The 15,011-nt window shown below is 42.5% G+C and overlaps 1 protein-coding gene across 1 annotated transcript in view; it reads left to right on the forward strand.

The window, feature by feature from the left end:
* The window catches only part of KPNB1 (karyopherin subunit beta 1), a 41,341-nt gene extending 28,784 nt beyond the window's left edge, over window positions 1–12,557 (forward strand). Inside the window, exons 13-22 of the mRNA XM_063138516.1 lie at window positions 788–935; window positions 2,324–2,395; window positions 2,927–3,071; window positions 6,177–6,259; window positions 7,308–7,415; window positions 8,371–8,514; window positions 8,602–8,707; window positions 9,436–9,550; window positions 10,401–10,562; window positions 11,350–12,557. Of these exons, the coding sequence (XP_062994586.1) occupies window positions 788–935; window positions 2,324–2,395; window positions 2,927–3,071; window positions 6,177–6,259; window positions 7,308–7,415; window positions 8,371–8,514; window positions 8,602–8,707; window positions 9,436–9,550; window positions 10,401–10,562; window position 11,350 (1,084 nt within the window). The 3' untranslated portion in view covers window positions 11,351–12,557. The remainder of the gene's footprint in view (window positions 1–787; window positions 936–2,323; window positions 2,396–2,926; window positions 3,072–6,176; window positions 6,260–7,307; window positions 7,416–8,370; window positions 8,515–8,601; window positions 8,708–9,435; window positions 9,551–10,400; window positions 10,563–11,349) is intronic.
* The last annotated feature ends 2,454 nt before the right edge of the window (window positions 12,558–15,011 follow it).

Here is a 15,011-nt window from a genome sequence, read left to right on the forward strand (position 1 = left end):
TGTAATCACTCTCAGATGGATACCATCAGTGATTCGTGTATTTTCCATTTGTCAGTAAAGTCTAGAATTTAATGTCTCATCACCACTGTTTGCCTCTCATTTACTCAGGCTCTCTAGTCAGTTTCCTGCTTTTGATGTATTTAAAGAATATTTTATTGTTTGTCTTAATGTTACAAGTGCTACCTTCCTCAAAATGCTTTTTTTGCATCCTTTGTCTCTGCATTTCTTTTGTGCAAGTTTCTCTTTTTGTTCTCATTTGGACAAGATTTCCATTTTCTGAAGGAAGCCTTTTCTATTAACAGCTTCCTTGACACTGTTTGTTAACCATGCTGGTGACCTCTTGGACGTACTTTCCCTCACCTGCAGTATATATTATACCTGAGCTTCTGTTGTGGTTTTAAGTAACCCCCAAGTGCTCTGGAGAGATTTGTCCCTCTTTACTTCTACCTTCCTTTTTTCCAGTTCCTGTGTCTTTGAAATTTTTATTCTTTTGAAGTCAAACGTGACTATATTGGACTTTCTTGGCAATTTCCCATTTACACTGTTTCCAATCAGTTCAGCATTTACATCTAGCATTAGGCTTTGAGTGCCACGGGATTAAATCCAGTATCATTTGCCCTCTGGTTTCTGTTTGAACTTTTCCTATGGGCATTGTTAGCCTCAAATTTCAATGTCATGCTAGGAGAGGGGTGAGCAGGGACTACAAAGGAATTCACTTAAAGTTATGATCGTAATTGTAGCTGTTTTCTAAGAAACTAAAAATAAATCTTTACCTTATCTGCTTCAGGCCTGATGGACACCAGAATAACCTGAGGAGTGCTGCATATGAAGCTCTAATGGAGATTGTGAAAAACAGCGCCAAGGACTGTTACCCTGCTGTCCAGAAGACAACTTTAGTCATTATGGAACGGCTGCAACAAGTGCTCCAGATGGAGGTTGGCTGAATGGCAAAAATCTGTTTATGTTGGAAGATATGGGTGCCCCAACAAATGAATTATTATTATTATTATTATTATTATTATTATTATTATTATTATTATTCGCTCTTTGGGCGGTTTACAAAAGTTTAAAACAGTGAACATTAAAAAGAAATATACAAAATTTAAAACCATAAAAATCATAAAATACAAACAAAAACAGACAATATCAATCTAAAAACAACTATTCTGGTGTCAGTTAAAAAACTCAGCATATGCTGTTAAGTACCTGGGAGAAGAGAAAAGTCTTGACCTGGCGCCGAAAAGATAACAATGTTGGCGCCAGGCAAGCCTCGTCAGGGAGATCATTCCATAATTGAGGGGCCACCACTGAAAAGGCCCTCTCCCTTGTTTCCATTCTCCGAGCTTCCCTCGGGGTATACACCCGGAGGAGGACCTTTGATGTTGAGCATAGTGTATGGGTAGGTTCATGTCGGGAGAGGGGGTCCGTCAGGTATTGTGGTCCCAAGACATGTAAGGCTTTATAGGTTAAAACCAGCACCTTGAATTGGGCTCAGAAACATACAGGCAGCCAATGCAAGCGGGCCAAAGTCGGTCTTATATGCTCAAACCTTCTGGTTCCAATTATCAATCTGGTCGCTGCATTTTGCACAAGCTGCAGCTTCCGAACTGTCTTCAAAGGCAGCCCCACGTAGAGCGCATTGGAGATTACCAGAGCATAGACAACTGAAGCTAGGTTATCCCTGTCCAGTTAGGGGCGTAGCTGTGCCACCAACTGAAGCTGGTAGAACGCACTCCGTGCCACTGAGGCCACCTGGGCCTCAAGTGACAGAGATGGTTCTAGGAGAACCCCCAAGCTACGAACCTCCTCCTTCAGGGGGAGTGCAATCCCATCCAGAACAGGTTGAACACCTGTCAGAGGGACCATCCACTAACAGCATCTCAGTCTTGTCTGGATTGAGATTAGGCATGAATGATGCCTAATGGAGTAGTATATAAACCTCCCCACCCACACACCTTTGTTTATTCTTTTATGATTTCCACAATTTCTTGCCAAATTCCCCTAAAACGGGTGGGGAAGGGTGGGAGGAAATGCTAACTACTATGAGTGGGACAGTTTTCACTGTTGTCACTATTGTGCCCCGTTTATATGCGTTTAGCTGCCTCTAACCACCAACTTCACCCTCAGCCCTCTTGAAGATGAGGGTTTACTCTATTCACATGCACAGTTGTAAATGAGGGATTTGGGAACAGAGTTCATTCTGACTGTAGAACTATCAATGCACTCTGCTATTCCTAATCATGACTTAGATATGGATCGCGGTTTTGACAGTATTGAAAATTTTAAATCTCCTTTTGAATGCTAAAGAATATCATCTTTCTAGTCCCATATCCAGAGCACATCTGACAGAATCCAGTTCAATGATCTTCAGTCATTGCTGTGTGCCACTTTACAGGTAAAAAACTTGTTCTTAAAAACTATTTGCACATACCAGGACATACTAGATGCACTTAGCCTGAGGAGTGTTAAAGGGGGAAACAAATTTGAATTAGGCTTGTTCATAAGAGACTAGGAACACCTCTTTGGCTTGAATATGGGATTTTTTTTCCTTTCAAATTTTGAAAAAGGATGCTGCCTAGAAAAATCTTAAACATATACAACACAAGTGTCATGGTTAAAGTCATGAGAAATAAGTTGGGTGTATGTGTCCCTCATCCCAATGTTGGAATCTCCTTCCACTCTAAAATCATTTCCTCTAAAAGAAGCTCCTTCAGTGGGGAAAAGAATAAACTGTTAGTCTGTAGAATGAATAACAGATCCCCACTTACAGGCTTGTTCGTAGATTTATTTCAACTGCAGGTTTCATGACTTTTCAGGGGTGTGTGGGTTTAAGGTGGGAAGTGGGGGCTTGACTAAAAAGAAAAAAAAAAGTGCTCTGAGGGAAAAGTCTCCTTCTAAATTCTCCCCTTTACTCTCCAAATCTCAGAATGTCCTTCGTAAAGTGCAGCACCAAGATGCTTTGCAAATCTCAGATGTGGTCATGGCATCTCTCCTGAGGATGTTCCAGAGCACGGCGGGATCAGGAGGTGTCCAAGAGGATGCCCTCATGGCTGTCAGCACTCTGGTAGAAGGTCAGTACTTGACTCCGTGCAGCAGGGTCCTTAGAGGGAGCAGTTCTTTACTATATGAAGTGAGTGTTGTGTAGATGTATTCCATGGCCTCCTAACTTGCCAAATGCTGATTTAATGCTGAAGTTTCATGTTTGGGGGATTCTGTCTAGGTTTAGGATAGAAAATGCTCTTGGGATGAAGGGTGGGTGGGCTATGAGAGGAGAGGAAACTGGAGGCATTTGAATTCTTTGGATTGTTGTCTTGGCCATTAAAGGATAATGGTTTGGCGATAAGGAATAGGCAAGAAGGGGATTCCGTCTTGCTTAAGAGAAGGAAGTATTTGCTTGGAAAGAGTACATGCTGCTTGGAAAAGTATGTGAGGGTGGATGTGCAGCTTGTATCTTTGTGGACAACGTTGGTTGAAAGAATAACTACCTTTCCCCTTTGGGTTTTGAATTTAAGTTTATGGTTTGTTGACTGATCAAACACCGCTCGGCCAACAGACTAGTCAGATATTGTCAATAATACTTAATGAAGCATTGATTTTAGAATCATAACACTTGTGTTTACTTTAAAAACAAATGGACATAGGACTTCGTAGAACAAAACCCAAACTGTCAAAAATGCATATTTTCTTCCATATTCTGATATGGTGGCTCTATTTATATGTTAGGAAACTGATCATTTGGAGTATCCCTAAATGTGTCTTAGTAAAAGATAAGAGTAATAAGTAGTAAGGAATGGAATAAATTATGCTGAAAATCCATTGATTTCAGTTAGTCTGCTAAATAGGACTAAATCTAGATCCAACCCACTTGGGGCACCTGAACGTCCATAAATAAAGAAATTGAATAGTAGTTTCTGCCATCCCAGAATCAAGTGGTAGCCTCAAAGACCTTCTTTTTAAAAGAAATGAAACATGCGTACCAAGTGTGAAAAAGGAGCTATGGCTTATAGTGTAGTGTAAATGGTAGCAGCATGCTTTGACTCCTGCAAGACCAAGGAGTAATGCTACCATGATAGGCACAGCTTCATGAAAATTTGTCAATATTTGCCCTATCAATGAGGTAGTGTCCCAATCGTACCCTTTAAACAATAGCAACATTAGACCAGAATGTTAAAAGCATTCTTTTAGGGGTTGATGTGTATGTGTGACACACACACACACACACCAGTCCTGACAACCTTTTAAAAAGGCAGCTTTGGGAGGGAAGAATTTCAAACAGGGAAGCAGTTTGTGTGTAAGGGGGTGGGGGCAGGGGCATGGATCTTAACCACTCTCACTTCCTGCAGCTTTTCTTCTCCAAATTGCTTTCTTCTCAGGGTTTCAAAACAAGGGCATACTCTGCTTAAAGGAAAGCAGCTTGCAGGGGAGAGAGCTGCAACCAGGGAAAGAGTAAGGTGGAGAAGATGAAGCTAGGAAGAATTAACCAAGTCCCTTTTGCTTCCCTACTCAGAATTCCCACTGCCTGAAGCTGTAGTGTTTGCTTCTTTAAAGGTTACCTTATGCATGCTTGGCTTGCACATTACATGTAATTAGATACTCAGCTGCACACAATAAAGCCCAGTGTATAGATGCAGCTGAATCAAGCAATAAAACCTGTCTTGGGCTTGTATCTCTTCAGGGTGCTCACTAGAAATAAATAAATAAACCCTGTTGCATGTAATATGTATGTGATGGACAAATAAGAGTTAAGCCTAGTCAACCACTTAACATTATTTTTTTTCTCTTTGCATAGTGCAATACTGAAATGTCCACCTGGAGCCCAAAACAAATGTCCCCATGCAGGTGGTGGGGAACACAGGGAGTTGTAGGACTTCTTCCTGTCTAAACATGTATAGGATTGCATCCTGAGCTAGTCATGTAATGTGGGAATGGCTTTGAGGCTGCTTGGGGATGAAAAAGGAATCTGATTCAGAAGAAGTCATCACCTGCAGTGCTACTTTCTACACACTTCATGGCTTCCTGCTGCTTGATTTGTTGCTTATGGAGTACTTGATCGCATCAACGTCTCCCTTCCCCCCTCCCCATTTAATAACCACACAGTAGCTGAGAAATGATTCATCCTGAAGTTTAGGCAGCAACACTTGATTGTCTCTTTTTGTGGCATGTGTGTACTGTCACACTACAGTTGGAAGCTTTTTTTAAAAAAGAATGTTGCTATAGCTGGCAACATAGACCGTTTGTTTGTTTTTTCAGAGGTGGCTGCTGAAAAGTTCACTTGAACAAGAAACTGGGAAATCAGAAATCAGACAAATAGTTGAGTTAGGTATCGCTTCTGCATATAGAACACCGGGGTTTAAATCTCACTCCGCTCAAAGCAGGTGTAACATAGCACAGGCCTCTCCCTTCCCTTTCTGTTTTGATCAGTGCTGAGGTTTGTACTGCCATTTTCACTTACCAGGTTTATGATCGTTGGCTTGGTGCTAGTTTCAGTCTGCAAAAAATGCCATACCAATGTAACACTAAATTATCTCTGAAATGCAAAGAAATAGCGGATTGCCTGTGGGTAGGAAGAGAAGCACATAAGCCTGTGGGGTGCTCCCAATTTCCTAACAATATTTAGAAAATTGGGCAGTGACTTCACTTCTACAAGAAACCTCAATGTGGCCTTGGGTAGTCTCTTCTTGGCTTTGGATTCCCATCTGTAAAATGAGTGCTCTGTGTGTGGAGTTCTTTTTAGGCTAGCCCAGCAGATTATGACAGGCTTTGTAAGAGTAGATATGCCGTATAGGTAACCATGGATGCAATATTTGTCTTATTTGGAGGCTAATTGCTTTAATGTAGTTCTTCAAACTACAAACATATGAGAAACTAGTATGCTCCAATTTGGTGTGAGAGCGGCATACTGGCTCCACTTTTTTGCATAAATTAGAAGTCCGCTTGCCTCAAAATATCCAATTTTACTGTTTTCCTTAATGTGCTTCTTTACAAGTACCAATTCTCTATAAAATTGAGCAACAAAAATTAAATTTGCTGCATGCTTAATGGAGAGTGTTTGTTTTGTTTTGTTTTGGCAGAACCCAGCCTATATGTTGCTACGTCTGGCAAGAGTCTAGACTGTGGTCTTCAGGCTCTTAATTTTATATGTCTGATCCTGGTTTCTTTCCCCTTCCATTTTGCAGTGTTGGGAGGAGAATTTCTCAAGTACATGGATGCCTTCAAACCTTTCCTGAGTATTGGGTTGAAGAACTATGCTGAATACCAGGTGAGGTCACCTTCCTTGTCTCATAAAACACGTTAGTTTTGGTAGTTGGGCTCCTCAGAGAACATAACATTTAAATAAGCATGAAATCAATATAATAGGTCTAGGAACAGTGCTGAGAGCTCCCGTAGAGATACAGTCTGGTTCAAATGTAGTATCAGAAGGCAGAGGGATCAAACTAGATGTGGCTGGATAACCCCAAGAGTACTGGGATGGGTGTGGGAATATCTACTTCCTAAATCCTGGAAATGTGGGCTAAGTAGGACCTGAGCTTTTGAAAAGAAGAGGTTGTTTCAAATTGGAAAACTCCTGGCTGTAGATAGTTTCTGTAGTGGCGGTATGAGAAACCTCTGTGGACCAGATGTAGCCCTTGGAGGATTACCATCCAATCCCTTGGATCTCTCCTCAATCACGCCCCTTCCTCGACTTCTATGCTGACTGCAGAGGGAGATACTTCTCTTCCTCCCCACTGAACACAGAAAAGCAGCAAACTGCAAATATTAGTGATTAATCTAGATTAGTTCCTTATGCTGGGGTTAGGGAGTCTTGGACCCTTTCTGGGGTCCCAGTCTGGATCAGGCCTCTCATGTCTGCTATCCCAGTTTTCTAATGCAAATTGCAAGTGCAGGGGCCCCCATCTAGATGAAAACCACAGAAGGGGGGAAGGGTTAAACCCCTCCTCACTCCCACAATGGGGCCCTGATCCAGATAATTAGTGATGCAGATGGCAGCAGGATGAGGAGTGTAGTGGTGGCATGGGGCCCACACAATATGTGCCTGGGGTCACATGCGTGCCACAGGTTGTGCACCCCTGTAGTAGACCATTGGGAAGCTGATTCCAAAGTATTGCTTCTACCAGCAAACTGATTAGATAACCATTAAATGGTTAACAAAAGCTATGACTCTTCCAAGCCTGTCACCATTGAGCCATTGCTGGCTTTATTTAGCGTTTTAATAGGGCACGGATGAAATGATCAGCACTGGAGTGGGGAGGGGGGAAAGTGACTCATGGCTTGGGTGGGTGTATAACTTACTGCATTTCTCTTCACAGGTCTGTTTGGCTGCAGTGGGCCTAGTCGGTGACTTGTGCCGGGCTCTTCAGTCCAACATCCTGCCTTTTTGTGATGAGGTTATGCAGCTGCTCTTAGAAAACTTGGGGGTGAGTGCTCCTTCAGAATGAACTGTCTTAACAAGGTAGCTGGCAAAGATGAGCTAGAAATGAGAGAAGAAAAGTTCCACATGGAACGTTGAAAAAACCCTTAATACATTGAAAGACCTTCCAGGGTCAATGATTAGGTTTTTGGCTTAAGGAAGGGAGTAAGGTGTGTAAACAGGAGATACACTTCATCAAGGCAAGAAGCTGTAACCTTGTGAGTGTTCCCTTTGAATGATCTGAATATGCACATGGCATTTTACTCTCCTTTCCTCTTCCTCCATTGTAGTTTTCACTAAAAGCTGTCTGATAGTGGGTCAAAAGTCACAATAGTTCCCCCTGTCCCAAAAGTAAGCTTGTTATCCAGTGATGGATAGTACTGCAGTCACTGGGAGCATTGTTCTTACACTGCCAGAACTAGGCAGGCAAATAGCACAAATTTTATCTTTGTCTCTTGCTATCATTAAGATGAATTGCTGGACCTTTTCACTTCTCCCTAAGGTTATGTGCAGCTTGCTTGGTAAATGGAAAAATAAACTGCAAGGCTGGATTTAAAATGCAACTTCTAACAGCCCATAAAAGAACTTCGCATCCTTCCCTATTGAGCACCAGATGGCTTGAGCTAGCTATTCCTTGGAGAGAGGCAAACAGGGAAGCTAATCCCAGCATGATGTTGTGGATAATCATGGACTTAAACTGAGGAAACGGGTTCAAATCCTGCTCAGCTGTGAAGCTTATTGCATGGCCTTAGGCCTAAAACCCATCGAAGTGTTGAGACTTGTTCTGAGTGAACATGCGTAGGACTGAACAGCCTTACAAGGTTGTTATGATAAAATGAGATCACTCCTGAGCACTTTGGGGAGAGGGTATGGTAGTACTACGAAATGTCCAAGATTTCACACTTGCACTGTGATTGTTGTTAAGCACATGGTCTGAATAAAGCAGCTATTTGTCTTTGCAGAATGAAAATGTGCATCGATCTGTGAAGCCTCAGATTCTCTCGGTATTTGGAGACATTGCTCTAGCAATTGGAGGAGAATTTAAGAAATACTTAGATGTTGTACTGAATACTCTACAGCAAGCTTCTCAAGCCCAGGTTGATAAGGTAAGGCCTGGAAACTTCGGCTGTTGTGTAGTCATCTCACATCGGGGTAACAACCCCAAACTGATTTCTCTTTGTGTTTCCCCTTAGTCTGACTATGACATGGTGGACTACCTGAATGAACTGCGTGAAGGCTGTCTGGAAGCATATACAGGCATCATCCAGGGACTGAAAGGAGATCAAGAGAATGTGCATCGTGAGTCTTTCAAGTTCCCCAAACACCTAATCTCTGAAGATGACCTTTAATTTCTACCAAGTTGGATGCTGCCTTTCATAAGAGTGGAGTTAAAGACCCTCTGTAGGATGTGGGATATGTTTGGCTATTTGAGGTAGAGCTAAGCTTAAGTGACCTACTTTCAGGTTCGTGGTCTGAAGTCACCAGATGGCCTTTTGAGCCAGTTTCTCACCACCTGTGTTATACAAAGCTGCCTTCCAGGGTTATTATGAAGCCTTTTGTATTGTTTCATAGTGTAACAGTGGGGAGGTTGTCTCGCCCTATGATCTGTTTGCCTGGATCAATAACCAGTCCTTCATGTTTGCCCTGCTCAGGGACCACTGGCTGCTTTGGCTTCAGTACATTTACACACATTCATTTCTCAAGAGAAGAAAAGCTACTAAATGTTTACCTTGGATACCCATTGGTGCCGTATATGTGTGGTGGCCGTTTAACATCCCATGCATAATATCAGCATGCATAATGCAGTGATAAGTTTCAGGGAGCCAGCAACCACAAGAGAGGTGGGGGAATGGCAGGGGGAAGAGGACAGAAGCTTTGTAGACCTCACCTGGAGCATAGGCTGCCTTTGTGGGAAAAGGTTCTAAAAGGAATATTTAACTACAGTACATACAAGATTTAGGATTTTTAATATTGGCAGGCAGAAAATAGCAACCAGCCTATAAAACTAAATGGTGCTTCCTTTTCAGCGGATGTGATGCTGGTGCAGCCCAGAGTAGAATTCATCTTGTCTTTCATTGACCATGTTGCCGCAGATGAAGATCATACTGATGGGGTCGTAGCCTGTGCGGCTGGGCTGATAGGGTAGGTTCTAAAGACTTCTTTATATTTGGGGGAGGAGTGGGAAGCATTAAAGTTCCACAATAAAGCTCAGGCCTCCTGTGAATCACACCTCCCATAAAGGCAAGATGAGATGTTTAACTGTGCCCTACCACCACCACCACCCCCGCACCATTAAATTTTAGAAGCCAGAGTTTGTATGAGGTGTTTAAGAGCATGTTGATGTAGAACAACCTGAGTAGTCCATTGAATGTCATACGACCACCAAAGCTGTTCTGTTTTCACTCCTTTTGCAAATGCCGTTTTTAAAAATCTGTTGACTAATCCAAAAACAGTTCCTACTTGTGGTACTTCATTGTTGGAGGGATGATGCAGCAATTCATCAAAATAGCACTGAACCTTCAATAGAAAAGATAATAAAAAATTCCACCAGCAGCATTCCTACTCTCCAAAAGCATTTGGAGATGAGCTGTTCCCTTCTTAAATGTATATGGCCATACTTCTGCAGGGAGCTCCTTCCACAGCCCTGGGTCTACAGCAAAAAGGACCCTGCTCTCAGCTGTCTTGAGGTGCTGGGCCATTCTTGCAGAGCTTCAGTCAGGGTGGGGTGAGTTCTTTCAGGCAAAGGTATTGAAGTGGAGGTCCTAGATGCCTTACAAGGTCAAAACCAGCACCTTTTGCATTGAAACCCAAAACTACCGAAGTCCTTGAAGCTGCAGCAGGAATCAATTCAATCTGCTTGTTCCTTTCCAGGGGCAGGAAACTATAAACTCGGCACAGAATATGCTACAATGTTCTTTGAAATTAGGAGGAGTGTTCCTGAGCCTAGACACTTAGAAAAAAGATTTCTCTCTGTAATCTTGTTTTCCCATAGGGATTTGTGCACAGCATTTGGGAAAGATGTCCTTAAGTTGGTAGAAGCTAGGCCCATGATACATGAACTGCTAACTGAAGGAAGAAGATCAAAGACGAACAAAACAAAAACTCTTGCTACCTGGGCCACTAAAGAGCTGAGAAAACTGAAGAATCAAGCTTGGTAAGGCGGCTGCTGTTTATTGTCCTCAAAATAGCTGAGTTGCTCTTACGTAGTTCGCATTAGAAGTTCAGAGAACTAATGCCAGGTGGAGACATTTAAATTCTCAGTGAAAATCTCTTCTCGGACATAACAAATATGTAGCAGGGACCTTGCAGCTTCTAGTATGTGGCCTTGCCTCTTAAGGTCCTCATATTCCAAATATCTACTTCCTTCTTTTTATTTTCCCAGCACTTGCTGAAAAAGTCCATATCAGAATAAATTATAGCAAATAATAAGATCTGTTTAATTCAGATTGCTTGAGCCTTGGTCCTCGACATACAACCCTGGTTGTTGGCATGTAGTTGGTGCAGCTTACTGGAAGCTTCTGTGATGTGTAGCTGCATGTTCCTGGTTTAAATCATGGTATGTGTGAACTTGGCAGCTTTCCACCTGTGTTCTGGGCAACTCTTGGGTTCCTTGGAAGCCTAACAGCGATCCCTCATTGAGAAGATTAGAAATAAGAAAGCTTGAAAGAAATCTTTCCTGCCGCTACGGACTGCCCTAGAACACATTCCCAGTTCACCTAAGGTGACAGTGAAGCCCAGCAGATAGGCAGCAAGCCCTAGAAAATTCTTTAGAATCCCACACAGTGTGTGATGTGACAGGCAAATTTCCAGGTGGAAAGGATTCGCTGTTAAAAGCTTTGAACATTCATGATGTTAATGAAGTGATCTTGTTCTTAAAGAGCCTGCAATTTTTTGTCGTCTCTGTCTGGCTTTGTCCTCTCACCATTTCCCTTTTCTTATAGATCTGTTACCATTGGGATGACACCTGAGACCCCCACTGGAAATCTCCAATCTATTGAGAAAAAAAAACCCAACCCGGAAGTGAGGAGTGTGCACGGATGCTGAGTGTTTGGGAATGAGAGGATGAGTGAGTGAGAGGCTTAAAACACACCACGGTGAAAATCCAGCCACGGCGAACAGCAGCAGCGCTGTTAATGGAGCTAATCACTGACTTGCGTAGCAACAAAACCTTGTCATCGCTTGCCTCCAGGAAGTGGAAAACGATTGATTTCCATACTTCAATGCAGTCTCTTCCGACAAGAGACAAGGACTAACTTCTGTGTCTTTTGGCCAGTGAAGAGGGGAGATGATGGAAAGAGGAAAGCTAGCTTCAGGTTCAATTTGAGTGCTCATATAATAAGGTCTGGCTTTCGTTGCTGGAGAGAGAGAGAAAAAGAGGAGTAGGTGGGATCCCCAGCCCACCTCAGTCACCTTTTTTGAGGGGGAGGGGAGTTTTTGGCCGCACAACGCTGTCAGTGCACGAGAGAAACGGGAAGGGTGAAGGATTTTCTTTCAAGAGTGAGTGTGTGTGAATGAGGCGGTATCTACATTCTCAACTTTAAGTCATTGCAGTTAATCTTTCCCAAAAGAAATACTGAAGAGATTAGCAGTTGCATTTCATAAACTAACAAGTTCAGTCTACTTGAAGCAGCAGAAGAGTAAGAGAGTTTAAGGGGGGAGGGGGGAAGAGAAGTAGCTCAATATAGGGCTTCTTTAGGGAATCGCTGGTGGGATGTTCAAAGCTCCCGTCGTGACACTTTTTTCACGATCTTGTTTCATTAAAAAGCGCCTTTCCTTCCTTATTTTGTTCAACTGTGAATGTAGAAACCAGGGGGTGGGTGGGGGGAGGGGGGAGGGTATCCAGAAAAACTCTCGCGTGTTAGTAGAGAGATTAGGATCCAATATCTCCAAATGGGATGTGAGGCTTTGAAACAAAACACAACTCTGTTATGATTTGGCAACAGAAAACAAATCCAAAGGGACAAAGCCCCTCTCTTGGCGTGAACAAAGTAGCCCGAACCACATACAACTGTGCCAAAGAGTTAAAAAGGAAACCAAGTCCAAACAAGAGGGGAAAAAAAAAACCTTCAGGAAATATTTTGGATTGCAAAAATGAGGTTGAAATTCAAATGTTCTAACAAAGCAAAAAGATAAAAGTACGATTTGGAAACCTCTTGGCCTATTTGTTCTCTTTATTTGATTCTGATACGGTATTAGTCTTGCTGCACTTCAAAAAGGAAAAATTTATATAAATATATATATACTGACTTGAGCTTACACAGGATGGCACTTGTAAAAGGTTATATTTTTCCACTGCAGTTGAAGATTAATAAAATGGTGTCAAACATTCCCTCTCCCCCAGTACTACTTTTATTTTCTATTGGTCTTTCAAGTAAGCAGGAAATCCTTTTTTCTTTTTCTTTTTTTACAAAAAAAGATAGCTGGATGGGTCTACAGTGTACCTGTTAAACTCCATGCAGTTTCATAACTTTTTAAAACAATCCTTTTCTTAAATTTCTTACGGTGTATGGGGAGAGGCAGCAGCAGTTTTGTAACTATTCAAAATTCTTAAAGGAAGGCAGAGGGGGTGAGACACACACCTACTTCTAACTATGCAGCTACTGATGCTTAGGGGCTTTTAAAATTTGCGCGCTTTACCAGCTTGCCTTGTTAGGCAGGGAATCGAATGCCTTCCAAGAAGCATTTTGTTTTCATTTTGTTTTTTAAAAAAAGAGCCTCTCTCTCGCATCCCTTCTCTGCCTGTGCACTTTTCTCAGCCTCATCTTGGGATCCTCTTCAGTTTCCTATCCTCATTGGAAAGCAAGCATGCCAGTTTCTTGCACAGGGTATCTGACGCGTGCCTTTCAGTGCCAGGTTCAGAACTGCAGCCCCCAAGTGCTGACTTCTTGAACCAGTGTACAAAAAAAGACCAAGCAGGACGTTCCAGCGTGAGTCTGAAAGATGGGCTTTTTACAAACCTGGGTCCACCTTTTCTTAATGCCTTTTTTCTTTGGGGTGGGGTTTTCTTTGAAAGTCGCCCACAAAACGAAAGCCATTCCTGAATTGGGGAGAGAGGTGTGTGAAGGGGAGATCTGATCATTCCTCAGTGCTACTGAACTCTGTCCAGTGTTGGCTGTTCAGCTGTAGGCTGCAGGCGAATAAAGTACACTGAGTTAGTAGTGGAAACCAAAAACTGTGTCTTACTTTTTTTTTCTCTTGCCATTCAGTGTTTAATTCCTAAAATGGCAGAGGCTGGAGCTGAAGTCAGCCTCTGTCTTTAAAACACCTTTCCCATAAACTTACGCTTCTGTAAGCCACTGCCTATTCAGCGAGGGGCACCCTGTACATGCTCCAAGAGAGAATCTGTCAAGTAAGTGCTGTTACCATTTCTCATAATTCCTTGGCTTAGTACCACAACAAGCTGCTGTACTTAAAAAATATGCACACCTTTCATAACCCTTCCTACCTACATTTGGGGAGAGGCAGTGGAATTCGGTTTCTCTGGGAGGTCTTAAAGTTAATGGAATGCATCTGGGAACTTGCCAATTTCAACTGCGTACCTGCTTTACCTTAAGTCAAGGTACAACTGTTTGTATGGATAACAGGAAATGTTCCATGGATGGAAATGGCTAAGTGATCCAAATTAATGTGTGTATCAAAATGCCCTCATTGCACAGCAAACCAAAGGGTTGCTACTCTATAAGAAGGGGTGGGGAACTGGATTGATCCTGGGGGTGAGTTGCCTCTTGGGACCAACCAAGGGGGTAGATGTCATAGAATCATAGAATAGCAGAGTTGGAAGGAGCCTACAAGGCCATCGAGTCCAACCCCCTGCTCAATGCCGTTTCCTCCTTTCCTTAAGTCCCATCCATTAATGTCATCCGTGCCCATTCTTTGTGCAGAAAGACCTGGGGCGCTTGCTCTTTTCCCCACTGTGTAGAGGCTGCCGTTTTCTCTTTGCAAAGAGAAGAACAGAGTGATCATACTATGCTTCTCTGCACTGAGAAAGACAGCAGCCGCTTTACAGATACTGCCACATGAAAGCTGTGCAGTTCAGGTTTTCCTGACGCAGGCCTTGAGTGCCTTGTGAACTCCAGCTTTATAGGTCAAAAATTGTACAGGTATGTCTCTAGGAGCTTTGGGGACATATACATGCAGGCTTCATACATTTTCACAGTGCTTTTAATGAGCTCACCCATTGTGAGTGGCTTCCAAATTGTATCACTGTTCTGTTGCATTTCTGTTTAGTGTAGGAACTAGGAATGAAGAAATCTAGTCTGCTAATTGAAAGATCTGTAAAATTATTACAACTATTAACATTAAAGCTATCATGAATGCAGCTGTGTATTTAAGCACTTACCTGGCGGCAGCCATAACTGACAAGGAATGTTATGCTCTCGACTAAGTAGGCTGGAAGAGGATGGTTGGGTTTCTTTGCACCCAACATGAAACATGGTAGGAGCTCCTGGATTTCGAAACTTCACAAAAGTTGGCTACAGGTTTGCAGCTTTATAATTCTATTTAATTTTATGGCCACAAGGCCCAGGAATGGCCTTTTTTATATATATAAAAAGCACCTTTATTCTTCTTTCAGTTTTTTGCATAGTGTAAATTAGAACCAAAG

This window comes from Elgaria multicarinata, chromosome 11 (assembly GCF_023053635.1).
Source record: "Elgaria multicarinata webbii isolate HBS135686 ecotype San Diego chromosome 11, rElgMul1.1.pri, whole genome shotgun sequence".
Taxonomy (NCBI): domain Eukaryota; kingdom Metazoa; phylum Chordata; class Lepidosauria; order Squamata; family Anguidae; genus Elgaria; species Elgaria multicarinata.